The sequence below is a fragment of the Hyperoodon ampullatus genome (assembly GCF_949752795.1).
Source record: "Hyperoodon ampullatus genome assembly, chromosome: 7".
In the NCBI taxonomy this organism is placed as follows: domain Eukaryota; kingdom Metazoa; phylum Chordata; class Mammalia; order Artiodactyla; family Ziphiidae; genus Hyperoodon; species Hyperoodon ampullatus.
This window is the reverse complement of record NC_136920.1, coordinates 61,278,992-61,294,258: the sequence shown is the minus strand read 5'-3', so window position 1 is coordinate 61,294,258 and position 15,267 is coordinate 61,278,992. Positions and strand designations below refer to the sequence as shown.

Genomic DNA, 15,267 nt, shown 5'->3' with positions numbered 1-15,267 from the left:
CTGGACTTAAAGTGAAAGAACTTCCAGGTGGCAATACTTAATACGTAGCTAGAATATAAAACTCTGTTCCAATTCTAAAATATCCCAAGTTGGTTAACTTCCTCCACTAACCTGTTTCCAGCCATAGAAGTGCATACTAGTGAGTTTGCCGTAGTTAGGCTCAGCAATATGTATGTTCAAAGACTGGCTTTGATCAATGAAAGCTCCTCTCTCGGCTGCCATCTTGAGTATGGTTTTCTGAGAGATTTCCCACACAGTCTTATAAAGTTGCTTCAGGTCATCAGGAATTTCTGGTATGCTCTGAAGAAGGGAAATCAAATGTTTATTGCACTCTGGTTGAAGAAAGCAGTATGATTAACAGAATCGTGACCTCCAGGGTCTGGCCTTGGTTCTACTCCCAACCAGATCTGACCCTACCATTCCATTTAATACAGTATGATCCTTATCAAGTTTCCTAAGACTACTCACTTCTGGCTTACGAAGTCAAACAAAATCCCATCTAAACAACAAAATATCAATCTGGTGGTAGTTATTTAAGACTCATCTTTAATTGGTAAATGGCCAAAACATTCACTGAAAAGTCAGAGCTAAGCAACAATAAATGACCCTTGAGTTTTGCAGAAAATACAAAAACTCAGGGCTGTAACTCACAGGGACATGACCCAAGGAAGCAATGAGGCAAAACCCTTTAAATAAGCTAGGACTTCACAAACTCCATTTGGAGTCAACAGAAATAAGGCTTTCCTATTTCTTAGGTCTAGGGTTAGCTTGTATCAAAACACAGACTGGCTAATGCTACAGTTTCCATCAGCAAATATAGAAATGTTACAAGAATCTTTATCTGTGTTGCCAAGCAGACAAATATTTAGCCAGAGGCCTCTATCTACAAATAAATAAATGCTTCTTGATTCTCAGTTGCAAATATTGCACCGTTAAACACTATTTCTGGCTCTGTCTTTTGGACTATCAGTCTTCAATTCTCCATCATACTTTTTAATTAAGTTTGACTCTAATTTCAGGCTTTATATCACTGGTCCCCAAACTCTGACTCACTTGGCAATTATCTAGGGAGTCTTTAAAAAATACTGATGTCTGGCTCTCACTCCCAGACATTTAATTTGTATGGCGTACAACCTAAGCTTCAGAATTTTAAAAGCTCTTCAATGTATTCTAATGTGCAGAGAAGCTCTTTAATGTATTCTAATGTGCAGAGAAGTTGGGAACCACTACTTTATATTGCTGCACAAACAAGAGGGTAAGGCCTAGCTATGTGAAGATGCATTTAATCCTAGCACAGCAATGCAGAGTTGAACAGAGCTACATAAGCCTATATGACCACAGTGAATAGCCATTCTTTCTCTGCATTGCCTGGGATAAGTGAGAAGTTACCAATGTAACTACCAACTTAGCTCCTGAAGAGAACACTTTTTTTTTTAAATTCTGTACCTGGATAGAGCCATTGCATGCAATAATCTGGTTTTTCATCTCTTCATTCCACAAGCCCCGCTCAGTAAGATCTTTCAGTAAGTGAGGATTTACAATCTGAAACGGAAAGGAGAAAGATGTGAAGGAAAAAACTACAATGACAGGGCCTAAACAGGATCACAGACTTGGAGTTTAAAGTAAGTAAGATCAATGAAGAACATTAGATTGCTTGGTAAATTCTATTTTTTATAAAACTGAGAGACCTATCCCACCACATGAAAGCTATACTCCTCTAAAATCTTGATATCTGTTATTCAAAACATAACATATGGTATTTGTAATAGTGAAAAGAGCTAATGCTGCCTAAGCTGGGTATGTAGAATGATTCTTTTTTCTTTTTAAGTAAGGACATAATAAATACTTAAGAAAATTAGAAACGTACCTACCCCAAACCTTACAGAAATTTATTTCAGAGTATCTGCAAATTCACAAATAAGTATCTTTTAAATTAGTGGTTCTCAACCTGCACATGAGAATTACCTGGGAACCTTAAAAAAAAACACTGGTCCTGCCCGTCAGAAATTCTAATTTGTAACCAAGGCTGAGAACCACTATCTTAAAGGATACTTCTATACACCTTGAGTATCATCAACTTAAGCATATGAGGTTATAGTATATGTCACTATGATTACAAAATGGTTAAACATCATGTGAACTCTAATATCAAGTTGCTTTCATACTCAACCCTCAATCCTTCATTCTTTTGACAGATATTTATTAAATGTCTATTGTATGCTGAAATGACATAAACAATATTAGAGATGATGACTCACTTTATCAAAACTTTGCACCGACACTAAAATAAAGGGTCATACTAAATATGAGTAGCATTTACTCCCAACATCAGGCTTCTAAAAGATTTTCCTGTAGGTCTGGTTGTGATCTTCTCACCTGAAATTCTCCCGACAAGACTCTGCGAGTGTAGATGTTACTGGTATAAGGTTCAATTGACTCATTATTTCCCAATATCTGAGCAGTTGAAGCAGTAGGCATCGGGGCAATGAGTAAACTGTTTCTTATACCATACCTAAAGAAAAGGAGATTATTAGGTGCTGGTCCTGAAGCTACAATCTGTCAGGAAGACAGCTACTTTAAGTCATTGTAGTAAATGCAGTTGCTGCGAGTAATACCAAACATCCATTGGACTCCCATGTTGACTTCTGCATTTAACCCCTACAGGGATGCAACGCCACAGTATGGGTGGTATAACTTGGCCCTCTCCTAACTGCCTGATTCCTAAACAGAATTAGCACCATTTTTACTGCTGGTAAACCTTATCATGCCTTGACTTATGCCAGTTAGGAATCGCAGCACTTGATACACTATCTTGCCCAAGGAAACACTCACATGGTTATTGCAGAGTCCCCACCTGTATCAGGGTACACTCATTCAACCCTTACTCTTTTCTAAGTGCCTATGTGATCACTGTGCTAGGCCCTTTAAGGAAACATAATGATGTGAAAGTGGTCAGAACCAGACCTCTATCACCACAATTCTCCATTATCCTGAATAGGATAATGAATAGAGAAAATTGTGCTCCAAGTATATTCCTGACTTCCTCTATCACCTCTTTAATTAAATTTCCTAGAAGAACACTAACATCTTTTGACTCTATTCAGTGCCAAAGAGAGTGCTTAAAAATATAGTATATAGGGCTTCCCTGGTGGCGCAGTGGTTGAGAGTCCGCCTGCCGATGCAGGGGACACGGGTTCGTGCCCCGGTCCGGGAAGATCCCACATGCCGCGGAGCGGCTGGGCCCGTGAGCCATGGCCGCTGAGCCTGCGCGTCCGGAGCCTGTGCTCCGCAACAGGAGAGGCCACAACAATGAGAGGCCCGCGTACCGCAAAAAAAATAAATAAATAATATATATATATATATATATATATATATATAGTATCTTAACTCTAAGAAATCTTCAAACTGTCCTAAGCACATCATTCAAAGCTCAGCCTAAGCGATACCTACTCTACAACATCTTTCCTAACCAGGCAGACAACACTAAATACAACTGTCAAATACAAATATTTGCATTGCAAATATTTTCTATGACCTGTACCTTTACGTATATTTGTGTTACATGTCTTACCTTACTTAGTTTTAAGTCTCTCAAGCACAAAGAGTTCATCTTTCCTACATTCCATACCTCTGGATTCATACAGCACTTAGCATAGAGCCTCACATCCTAATGGAGTCTGTACTACTGGACTTTCAACCTATGTCACTTTCTAGTTGTGAGGCATCAAGCAAACCACCATCTCCATGTCTTTACTCCCTCAGTAGAGTGGACAGTGGTTTCCTGTCCAGAGACAGGAAAATGTTTTGAAAAGTCATATATATATGATATATCCAAGCTATGGAATTGTCTGTAATCACTAAAAACATTAGGTAAATCTGCATGTACTAAAAGAGAAACATCTCCAAAATAAATCACTAAATAAAAAGTCTCAGAACATGTCAAGTTTGATCTCATTTATATAATAAAACTGTGTGTGTGTATCTGCAAATGTACTGGAAAAGGTCTAGAAAAATATACACCATTCACAATGGTTATCTCTGAGAAAAAAGTAAGTTGGTTTTTTTGGGTTTTTTTGTGGGACAAAATGGTTGGCAGAAGAGGTATAAAGAAGGGCTTTTACTTTCTATTTTATTTCCATATTTGAACTTTATTAACAATGAATGTATATTCATGTATTAATTTTGAAATTTAAAAAAGTTATACATAAAAAATATTTAAACTACATTATTTTGAGAAAAACAGAATAATAAATAGAGTACAGGTCCATTTTTGTAAAAATTGAATTTGCATGTAAATATACACATATATACACACTCAGAAGAAAGTCTGAGGATGACAGACAAAAAGATACTAACAGGTGTTTTTGTGGGGTGATGGGATAATTTTCATTTTATTCCCTTTCCACATGTATGTTTTCTAAATTATCTAACATGTATTATTTGAGTAACAAAACAATTTTAAGGTAAATAGATATTTTAAAGAGCATTTTAAAGCTACTGCTTCCTTCTGCAAATATTAAACACTTTGTATATGCATTAACCTAGACATGACAGACAAACATTCAGCAAAATATTCTGCCTGCACTCAAACTCTTATGTTTATTAGTTGGAAAGGCCTACATTTTTCAATTTTTACATTTTTCTTTCACACAGTTTAACACATTAAACCCTCCAAAAGCTCTTCCAAAATCCATAATGAAGTCCTATGACAATCAATTCATTGAAAGTCGTTTATGTGCCCAATGTGGTTAAGCAATAAATAAAAGTGAAAAACATTTAAAAAGCAAACACACTTGGAAATATGAAGGTTTAATGAGAAAAAGAATTACCTAATCTTGGTAGTTAAGCCCCTAAAACAAGATCAACTAATAATAATAATACCTACCAGGTATTAAAATGCTTTCATTGTGCCAAGCAATTTGCAGGTTACTATACATATAAAATATATTGTCCTAGGAAGCATTTTTTTAAAAATAGTTCTATGGATAGGTCATTTTAGTCCCATTTAAAAGAGAAAAAAATGAATTTCAGAAGCTAAAATAACACACCTAAGTTCGAAAGAGCCAGGCTGAAAACCTGAACCCTCCTCACTTCAAAGCCACTTTACATCTCTACTTACTTTGCAATCTTCTCCTTGAGAAGTTCCCAGTCCCACAGGTTTGTAGGAGTAACATTCCACATATCATACTGAAGGATCTAAGGAATAAACAACCCAAATTTATGATAAATTATTGTATGACAATTTAAAACTATGACAAAAACCAAACAAATAACTAACTGCCATGCCCCCACATCCCAACAAATGCTGTCTTTTGGTAAAGCTGTGTAAGAAATACAAGGACCAGAGACTTTCCTGGACAAATTTCTACGTAGTCATATTGATTAGAAGCAGGCTAAGAAAACTGATTAAGGCTTACCTCTTCCCCATGTCCCTGGCTGAGTCCTCTCAGAGGACCCCTATCATATCTATAAACCAGGAAATTCTAACATTTATGAAAGCATGTTGTTTTTGTACAGTAAAAGAATTACTCTAGCCTCATCTTTTTTAACTGCCTTGATCTGCCTCTCAATCTATCTATTTAGCTAATAAACTTATTTTCAAACAATGTAGAGTTCCTAAATATCATCAGGAACTGTGAGAACTAAAAATAACATCTTATTTTACAGGGAGGAGAATCATACTACTCATGATGAAGGCAGTGTGGATGGCAGAATTCTAGGACAGCTCCCAGATTCCCAGCCCCCTAGGGTATAGGCCATTATATTCTCCTCCCCTTCAGTGTATACAGGACCTGGAAATACGATGGATGCCACTCACATAACTATGACAAATGTGAAGGGTTTCTGCAGGTGCAGTTAAGGGTGAAAATCAGTTTATTTTTTAGTTAAAAGTGAGATTATCCTGGGTGGCCCTGACCTAACAAATGAAAACCCTCAAATGGTTTACTGGACTGGGCTCTTCTTGAAATGAGGGACTCTCCCTCCTACTGGCTTTGAAGAAGCAAGATGCCAAGAGTTCTAGAGTTACAAGGAAATGAACAACCAGGTGAGCTTGGAGGAGGACCCTGAGCCTCAGATGAGACCACAGCCTCTACCAACATCCTGACTGTAGCTTTGAGAGATCCAGAGACAAGACTTAGCTAACCCAAATCTGCACTCATGACCCATGGAAACTGATACTGAATGTATGTTGGGTTTTTTTTGTTTTGTTTTGCTTTGTTTTGCTGTACATGGGCCTCTCACTGTTGTGGCCTCTCCCATTGCGGAGCACAGGCTCCGGATGCGCAGGCTCAGCGGCCATGGCTCACGGGCCCAGCCGCTCCGCGGCATGTGGGATCTTCCCGGACCAGGGCACGAACCCGTGACCCCTGCATCGGCAGGCGGACTCTCAACCACTGCGCCACCAGGGAAGCCCTGTATGTTGTTTTAATACACTAAGTTTAGTAACAGAAAACTAATACTTGGGAGTTCCCTGGTAGTCTAGTGGTTAGGATTCAGCGCTTTCACTGCTGTGGGCCCTGGTTCAAACCCTGGTCGGAGAACTAAGATCCTACAAGCTGCGCATGGCACAGCCAAAAAAGAAAAAAAAAAACTAATACAGTTAGCATTCTTCTTACGTCATTTTAGTGATGATTAGTTTTAAATAGAGTATCGTTTTTACTCCAGAGGACAAAAGGACCATATGAGTTTACTCTGTCTGGTATAACAAATTACCACAAATTTAGTGGCTTAAAATAACAAAAATTTATTCTCTCATAGTTCTCGAGGCCAGAAGCCCGAACTCAATACATTGGGAAGGCCTCACTCCCTCCACAGGCTGGAGGAGATTCTGTTCTTTGCCTCTCCAGCTTCCAGTGGCTCTCAGTACTCCTGGGTTGTGGCTGCATCACTCCGATCTCTGCCTCCATGGTGTGTTGCCTCCTCTTCTTCTCTGTGTCTCTTGTAAGGACAACTGTCACTGGATTTAGGGCCCACCTGGATAAACCAGGATAATCTCCTCATCTCAAAATCCTTAACTACATCTGCAAAGACCCTTTTTAAACCAAATAAGGTAACAGTCACAGGTTCCAGGCATTAGGATGTAAACATCTTTTTGAAGCCTACCATTCAGCCTACCATAGGAACTCACAGGCAAAAAGAAACTTCATCCATATACTTACCCCTTTGCTGACTGGAGAGCCCTCATAGGTTTCATATGGGCCATACTCCTTGGCCAATTCACAGCTGGCTTCCAAGGCTCCATAATAAATGGTTTCAAAGATCTGCTTATTCAATAACTGGGCCTCCGGACTCTCAAAAGGGTACCTCATCAGAATAAAAGCATCTGCCAGACCTTGTACCCCAATTCCAATGGGGCGATGGCATCTATTTGATACGCTTGCCTTCGTGCCAACAGATTTAGAGAAGAGACAACATTAATGAACAGTAAAAGCAACATTCTGTAACAAATGACACACTCTCTCTCTTTATCTCAGTTTTCTCACACGATTCCAATGATAACCATTTAGATGATGACTAGAAGACTGTGATAAACTCCTTCCATCTTGGATTTCAATAATTACGAATAAGCAGAGAAATCTATTCATACCTCTGGGACAGGGTAGTAGTTAATATCAATAATTTTATTCAGATTTCGGACAATGACTTTGGTGACTTCAGCCAACTTCATAAAGTCATATGTGTGTTCCGATGTGACATACATATTCAGGGCCAGAGAAGCCAAGTTACAAACTGCAACCTGGAATTCGAAGAAAAAGGGTCAAGACTCACACGATTTTTATTTCTTCCACTGTGTCAATGACACTACTCTGTAAGCCTCTAACACTTGCTGACATTAAAATTTTAAATTTCTATCTTTGACTCCTCCCTCTTCATCACTCACCAGTTCATTTCTAAATCCCAAAACCTATTCAACATATGTGAACTGTAACACGCACCAGTGAAATAGGTAAGATGGGGAAAGAACCATATGCTTCATGGTACATGGCTCTACTACCAGACGTATGCCACATTGTGCTACAATTTTTTATATATATCCGTCAGTAGATGTGCACTGTCCAATACAGCAGCCACTAGATTAAAACTAAATAAAATTTAAAATTCAGCTTCTCAATTGCACTAGTCACATTTCATGTGCTCAGTAGTCACCCAATACAGAACATTTCTATCACTGCAGAAAGTTCTTCCAAATTTCACGTCTACTTCACCCTCATTGAGACCCTGACAGCCCTTAACTCCTCTCTCCTAGACTCCCTCATGCCCTTCACACCTACTCAATTCTACACATGTTGCCAAAGTACCCATTTTTAAAACATAGCTCGAATCATGTAAGCCTGATAAATGCTAGGGAGAAAAATAAGGCAGGAAAAGAAAACAGAGTCTTGGGGCTAAGGATGGAAGGAGTGCCATTTTTAAATAGAGTTGTCAAGGAAGACCTCACTGAGAATGGGATATATGAAGAAAGAACTGAAGAAGTTAGAAAGCAAGCCATGTGGCTACCTGGGGAGAAGAGCATTTTAACATTCAAAAATCCTGAGACAGGTGTATGCTTGATATGTTTGAGAAACAGCAATAAAATTAGTAGAGCTGGGGCTTCCCTGGTGGTGCAGTGGTTGGGAGTCCGGCTGCCGATGCAGGGGACACAGGTTCGTGCCCCGGTCCGGGAGGATCCCACGTGCCGCGGAGCGGCTGGGCCCGTGAGCCATGGCTGCTGAGCTTGTGTGTCCGGAGCCTGTGCTCCGCAACGGGAGAGGCCACAACGGTGAGAGGCCCACGTACCACAAAAAAAAAAAAAAAAAAAAATTAGTAGAGCTGGAGCACAGTGAGGAAGGGGGAAAGTAAGAGCAGATGAGGTGGGATACTCAGTTGTGTAGGATCTCACAGGGCATTACAAGGACAGAAATGAGGTACTGATACATGCTACAGCATGGACAACTGACACAAAAGACCGAATATCATATGATTCCATTTATATGGAATACCTACAATAGACAAATCCAGAGACAGAAAATAGGTTAGCGGTGCCAGGGCCTGGGTGAAGAGGGGAACAGGGAGTGACTGCTAAAGGGTACAAGATTTCTTTCTGCGGTGATGAAAATGTTCTGGAATTAGTTATCAGTGATGGTTGCACAACCTTGTGAATATACTAAAAAAAACACTGAATTGTATACTTTAGAAGGGTGAAATTTATGGTATGTGAATTATATCTCAATTTAAAAAAAAAGGATGAACAAACTCTGGATGGGTTGGAAAATCAAAGATGAGCATTGTGCAGAGGAATGATACGATCTGATTTTTGTTTTAAGAAGGGTCATTTTATTCTCTATAATATAATCTATCTTGTATAATAGTCATGAATATATGTCAATTTCCTCCAACTAAATTGTAAGTTTCCAGAGGGCAGGGGCTAAGCCACATTCATTTATATCTGAGAGCACTTAGTATAGTGTCTTACACATGGCTGGTGCTCAATAAACTTTGTTAAATTAAACTGCAACCTTAGCAGTATGTTCAACTCACTCACCATTTTCTTTCTGACTTTTCCTTTGTCATGTTTTTTTTAGGTCCTAGAATTTGGGATCTGCTCCTTCCTCCGCATTTTCATAGTTTACATCCAATATCCAAGCTGCCTGTCATCAGACTAATGCAACAATCTCCTTAAACTAACCCCCAGCCTCTTCTCACACTAAGCCATTCTATAATAACCAGAAGCAAGAGCCATCCTTCCTATCCTAGGGATGCTATTTTCCTTTCAGAAATCTACAAGGGCTTTCCTGCGTCTGAGACATGCCATCTTTCACGTACTATCTCCCTTCCCCCAGTTGCAGCCATCTCTCCATACACCAAACCTTAATGTATTTGCTCCATCAAAACAAACTTAATTTTACACTCACTGCACAAAACCTATCCCTGTCTCTGATCTGTCATACAGGCAGTTCTTCCCAAATGGAAAGCTTTTCCATAAATTTCTTTTTAAAATATCCAAATCTATGTCTCATTTCTAGCCTTGCCTCTTCTGTGAATCACCTTAAAGATATGAGATGAGAACTCTGTCTCACCATTCACTGAAAGGATTCTCTCATGCTTACATACTTTAAACTGAATGAGCACCCTAACACGTTACTGTGTTTGTCCTAACCCTAACCTAAATAACTATATATTGCTACTTTTCTCAAGTAAAGGTTATTACAACAATGTGTGTGAAATAAAAAATTGACAGTCTTTTCTACATGGCTCAGACTAAAAGATATTTAAGGGCACACATCACACCTCTTCCTTTATAATCTCTATTTTAGTGCCCTTCTGCTTACAGCAAGCTACGAAAGCTCCCTTCACCCAACTTAAGGGAAATCATGTGAGGGATTCACAAATAATTCACAAACTCCTAAGATTCTTCTCTCAGTACCTGAGGCAGAAGTTTTTCTACCTACCTCATCTTTGCTGGTATACTCTACTATTTCTGTGCACAGGTTGCTGCATTTGATCGTTCCTAGGTTCTGCTGGTTGCTCTTCCGATTACAGGAATCTTTGTAGAGCATGTACGGGGTACCTGTCTCTGTCTGAGACTCAATGATGGCATACCAAAGCTGCTGAGCTTTTACAACTTTGCGGACACGACCCTCTTTCTCATAACTGAAAGGCAAAGCTAGTATTATTTTAATATTCCCTAAGGAAAATCTTTATTGCAGATAACATGAAGAGAAACACCAAAATATAAAATATTGAAAACTCTTTAATTTCTTACTAAGTTTTGTTATGAGAAAGAAATTAGGAATATGATATTTATTTTACTATGGCTAAAGCCAATCCCACTAAATCAACAAAACCTTCCATAATAAAAAGGAACAAAACCTGAAGTACTCAAATTGTGCTACTGTGCTAAAGCAGTACTGTTGTGCTAGTATTTAATGAACTATTGACATGTGTGTCCCAGTTGCCCTTGATTCCTGTGTACAATACAAAGCATAACTTGTTCTGTCAAATGTGCTTTATGACAAAGCAAATTAATAATAACCCTGCTAAATAACTCTTTGCATTAATTTTTTAAAGGATCAATTAAAAAAACCTGAATACCTATTTACATGTCCCAAAGTTTTAAGAAAGAAGACAAACCAAAATTTTGGTGAAGATTCAGGAAGAAAACATGACCAAAATAAAATTATTAGTCACATTCTCTCCTAGATGCTTCTCAAGATTCTTAGAAACTGGCTAATGACTGACGTAGTTTTAAAATTTAGATCCTGTAAATAAAAGAAACACACGGTTAAAACATTACTACTCTCGGGCTTCCCTGGTGGCGCAGTGGTTGAGAATCCACCTGCTGATGCAGGGGACACGGGTTCGTGCCCCGGTCCGGGAAGATCCCACATGCCGCAGAGCGGCTGGGCCCGTGAGCCATGGCCGCTGAGCCTGCACGTCCGGAGCCTGTGCTCCGCAACGGGAGAGGCCACAACAGTGAGAGGCCCGCGTACCGCAAAAAAAAAAAAAAAAAAAAAAAAAAACATTATTATTCTCATATTTTTCCCATACCTTTCATATAGCTTCTCAAATTCTTCTCCCCAGACCTCATCCAGACCAGGACACTCATTTGGACACATCAAAGACCAGTCCTGCAAAGGGAAGAAGAGTACCAACCATAAGAAACTTCAAATAACCAACCACACATAGTCCATTAGGAACACTGCAAGGGATATTGTGGCTTCCATAGACTGTCTTAAAAATTTGCTTTAGAAATAATAATTTTAGGCTCAGGCCCAAACATCTAGTTTTGCATGTTTGTTCATGACCCTTCAACCATTTAGGTCAGATAGCATCTACTTTAGAGAATAAAAATCCAAGAAGGCAAGAATGGCATCTCTTAACTTGTTCAGCATGCCTTTCCACTGCATAACATATAGGCGGACTCTTCCTAAGCATGATTTAAGATGACTGAGACAAAAACTTACATGAATCAAGTTGTTATTACTAACAAGTACCTATCTCTCACCTGATTAGTCTCCACTCGTTTCATGAAGAGATCCGGAATCCAAAGGGCAAAGAAAAGGTCCCTGGCACGCTGCTCTTCCTTTCCTGTGTTCTTCTTTAAATCAAGGAACTCAAAGATGTCTAAATGCCAAGGCTCCAGGTAAATAGCAAATGCCCCAGGTCGCTAATGGTAAACAAATCATCATTCTTCTCAGAATCAGAATGAAACAAAGAAACTTCATATTTTCCAAAGCACTTCAATAATATCTCCTTGGGATAAACCCAAGCACATATGGTCACCTTATCTTTGATAAAGGAGGCAGGAATGTACAGTGGAGAAAGGACAGCCTCTTCAATAAGTGGTGCTGGGAAAACGGGACAGGTACATGTAAAAGTATGAGATTAGATCACTCCCTAACACCATACACAAAAATAACCTCAAAATGGATTAAAGACCTAAATGTAAGGCCAGAAACTATCAAACTCTTAGAGGAAAACATAGGCAGAACACTCTGACATAAATCACAGCAAGATCCTTTTTGACCCACCTCCTAGAGAAATGGAAATAAAAACAAAAATAGGGCTTCCCTGGTGGCGCAGTGGTTGAGAGTCCGCCTGCCGATGCAGGGGACACGGGTTCGTGCCCCGGTCCCGGATGATCCCACATGCCGCGGAGCGGCTGGGCCCGTGAGCCATGGCCGCTGAGCCTGCGCGTCCGGAGCCTGTGCTCCGCAACGGGAGAGGCCACAACAGTGAGAGGCCCGCGTACCACACAAAAAAAATAAAAATTAAAAAAAAAAATAAACAAATGGGACCTAATGAAACTTAAAAGCTTTTGCACAGCAAAGGAAACCATAAACAAGACGAAAAGACAACCCTCAGAATGGGAGAAAATATTTGCAAATGAAGCAACTGACAAAGGATTAATCTCCAAAATTTATAAGCAGCTCATGCAGCTCAATAGCAAAAAAACAAACAACCCAATCCAAAAATGGGCAGAAGACCTAAATAGACATTTCTCCAAAGAAGATATACAGACTGCCAACAAACACATGAAAGAATGCTCAACATCATTAATCATTAGAGAAATGCAAATCAAAACGACAATGAGATATCATCTCACACCAGTCAGATGGCCATCATCAAAAAATCTAGAAATAATAAATGCTGGACAGGGTGTGGAGAAAAGGGAGCCCTCTTGCACTGCTGGTGGGAATGTAAATTGATACAGCCACTATGGAGAACAGTATGGAGGTTCCTTAAAAAACTAAAAATGGAACTACCATATGACCCAGCAATCCCACTACTAGGCATATACCCTGAGAAAACCATAATTCAAAAAGAGTCATGTACCAAAATGTTCACTGCAGCTCTATTTACAATAGCCCGGAGATGGAAACAACCTAAGTGTCCATCATCTGATGAATGGATAAAGAAGATGTGGCACATATATACAATGGAATATTACTCAGCCATAAAAAGAAACGAAATTGAGCTATTTGTAATGAGGTGGATAGACCTAGAGTCTGTCATACAGAGTGAAGTAAGTCAGAAAGAGAAAGACAAATACCGTATGCTAACACATATATATGGAATTTAAGAAAAAAAAATGTCATGAAGAACCTAGGGGTAAAACAGGAATAAAGACACAGACCTACTTGAGAATGGACTTGAGGATATGGGGAGGGGGAAGGGTAAGCTGTGACAAAGCGAGAGAGAGGCATGGACATATATACACTACCAAACGTAAGGTAGATAGCTAGTGGGAAGCAGCTGCATAGCACAGGGAGATCAGCTCGGTGCTTTGTGACTGCCTGGAGGGGTGGGATAGGGAGGGTGGGAGGGAGGGAGATGCAAGAGGGAAGGGATATGGGAACAGATGTATATGTATAACTGATTCACTTTGTTATAAAGCAGAAATTAATACACCATTGTGAAGCAATTATACTCCAATAAAGTTGTAAAAAAAACAAAAAAACAAAACAAAAAAAACCTCTTTTTAACAGATAAATAATAAAAATGAATTTCTTGGTTCTGAAAAAAAAATATCTCTTGGATCTTCACTACAATTAATGAATTAAATGAGATAATACAAATAAAAGTACTATAAAAATATAAAGTAGTAGTAGTTTTCTTACAATTCTAGCAGTAAAAAAGAGCATTTAACATAAAGAAAATGTGGAACAAGAAAGACTAAATAGGACTTCCCTGGTGGTGCAGTGGTTGAGAATCCGCCTGCCAATGTAGGGGACAAGGGTTCAAGCCCTGGTCCGGGAAAATCCCACATGCTGCAGAGCAACTAAGCTCGTGAGCCACAAGTACTGAGCCTGCGCTCTAGAGCCCGTGAGCCACAACTGTTGAGCCCGCGTGCTGCAACTACTGAAGCCCGCGTGCCTGGAGCCCGTGCTCTGCGACAAGAGAAGCCACCGCAATGAGAAACCCACACACCTCAACAAACAGTAGCCCCCACTCGCCGCAACTAGAGAAAGCCCTCATGCAGCAACAAAGGCCCAGCTCAGCCAAAAATAAATAAATAAATTTATTTTTAAAATACAAGAAAAATAAAAGAAAGACTAAATAATTTATCCAAAATGACACAGTGAACTAGGGATGGAGCTTCCACTTCAGCAGTCGTCCAGCTCACTTTACACTATGTGACACGTATGTAAAGCCCAAAGAAAATCACTTTAACTTTGACAATAATGTTGTGCTCAAAAGGTCAAAAAGGTGGTATGTCTTATTAATGTCCCCATAGATTTTGTGTGTGTGTGTGTGTGTGGTACACGGGCCTCTCACTGTTGTGGCCTCTCCCATTGCGGAGCACAGGCTCCAGACACGCAGGCTCGGGGGCCATGGCTCACGGGCCCAGCCGCTCCGCGGCAGGTGGGATCTTCCTGGACCGGGGCACGAACCCGTGTCCCCTGCATCGGCAGGCGGACTCTCAACCACTGCGCCACCAGGGAAGCCCCCACCATAGATTTTTTTAAAGTGCATCAGAAGGAAATTCATAAACTAATAGGTGATTACTATGCCTACATATCCATAAGAGACAGGCTAGATAGTTGCAAACTATCCTGCTGATAACATTGGATAAATGATCCAATACTCTCAACTTTACTTTTCCCTCTATAAAATAGACTGAGTTTTGTTTTCTGTTTTTGTTTTCTTTTTTTAAAGAAAAACCCAGAAAACATATTACAACCCTTTTTCAAGGTTAGGTATCAATATGAATCACAACTTTAGAAATTCCTTGCAAATAAACTGTCACGTAAGACAGCTGACTCAATCACTGGCTGCCTGGAG

At 39.6% G+C, this 15,267-nt stretch overlaps 1 protein-coding gene across 1 annotated transcript in view; it reads right to left on the bottom strand.

Moving 5' to 3' along the window:
• RRM1 (ribonucleotide reductase catalytic subunit M1) overlaps positions 1-15,267 on the bottom strand; it is a gene marked incomplete at its 5' end in the record, with an annotated part of 37,879 nt that overhangs the window by 1,761 nt on the left and 20,851 nt on the right. Inside the window, 9 exons of the mRNA XM_079708188.1 lie at positions 112-300; positions 1,447-1,542; positions 2,377-2,512; positions 5,120-5,196; positions 7,161-7,382; positions 7,589-7,738; positions 10,431-10,632; positions 11,530-11,609; positions 11,987-12,148. Coding sequence (XP_079564314.1) covers positions 112-300; positions 1,447-1,542; positions 2,377-2,512; positions 5,120-5,196; positions 7,161-7,382; positions 7,589-7,738; positions 10,431-10,632; positions 11,530-11,609; positions 11,987-12,148 — 1,314 coding nt within the window. The remainder of the gene's footprint in view (positions 1-111; positions 301-1,446; positions 1,543-2,376; positions 2,513-5,119; positions 5,197-7,160; positions 7,383-7,588; positions 7,739-10,430; positions 10,633-11,529; positions 11,610-11,986; positions 12,149-15,267) is intronic.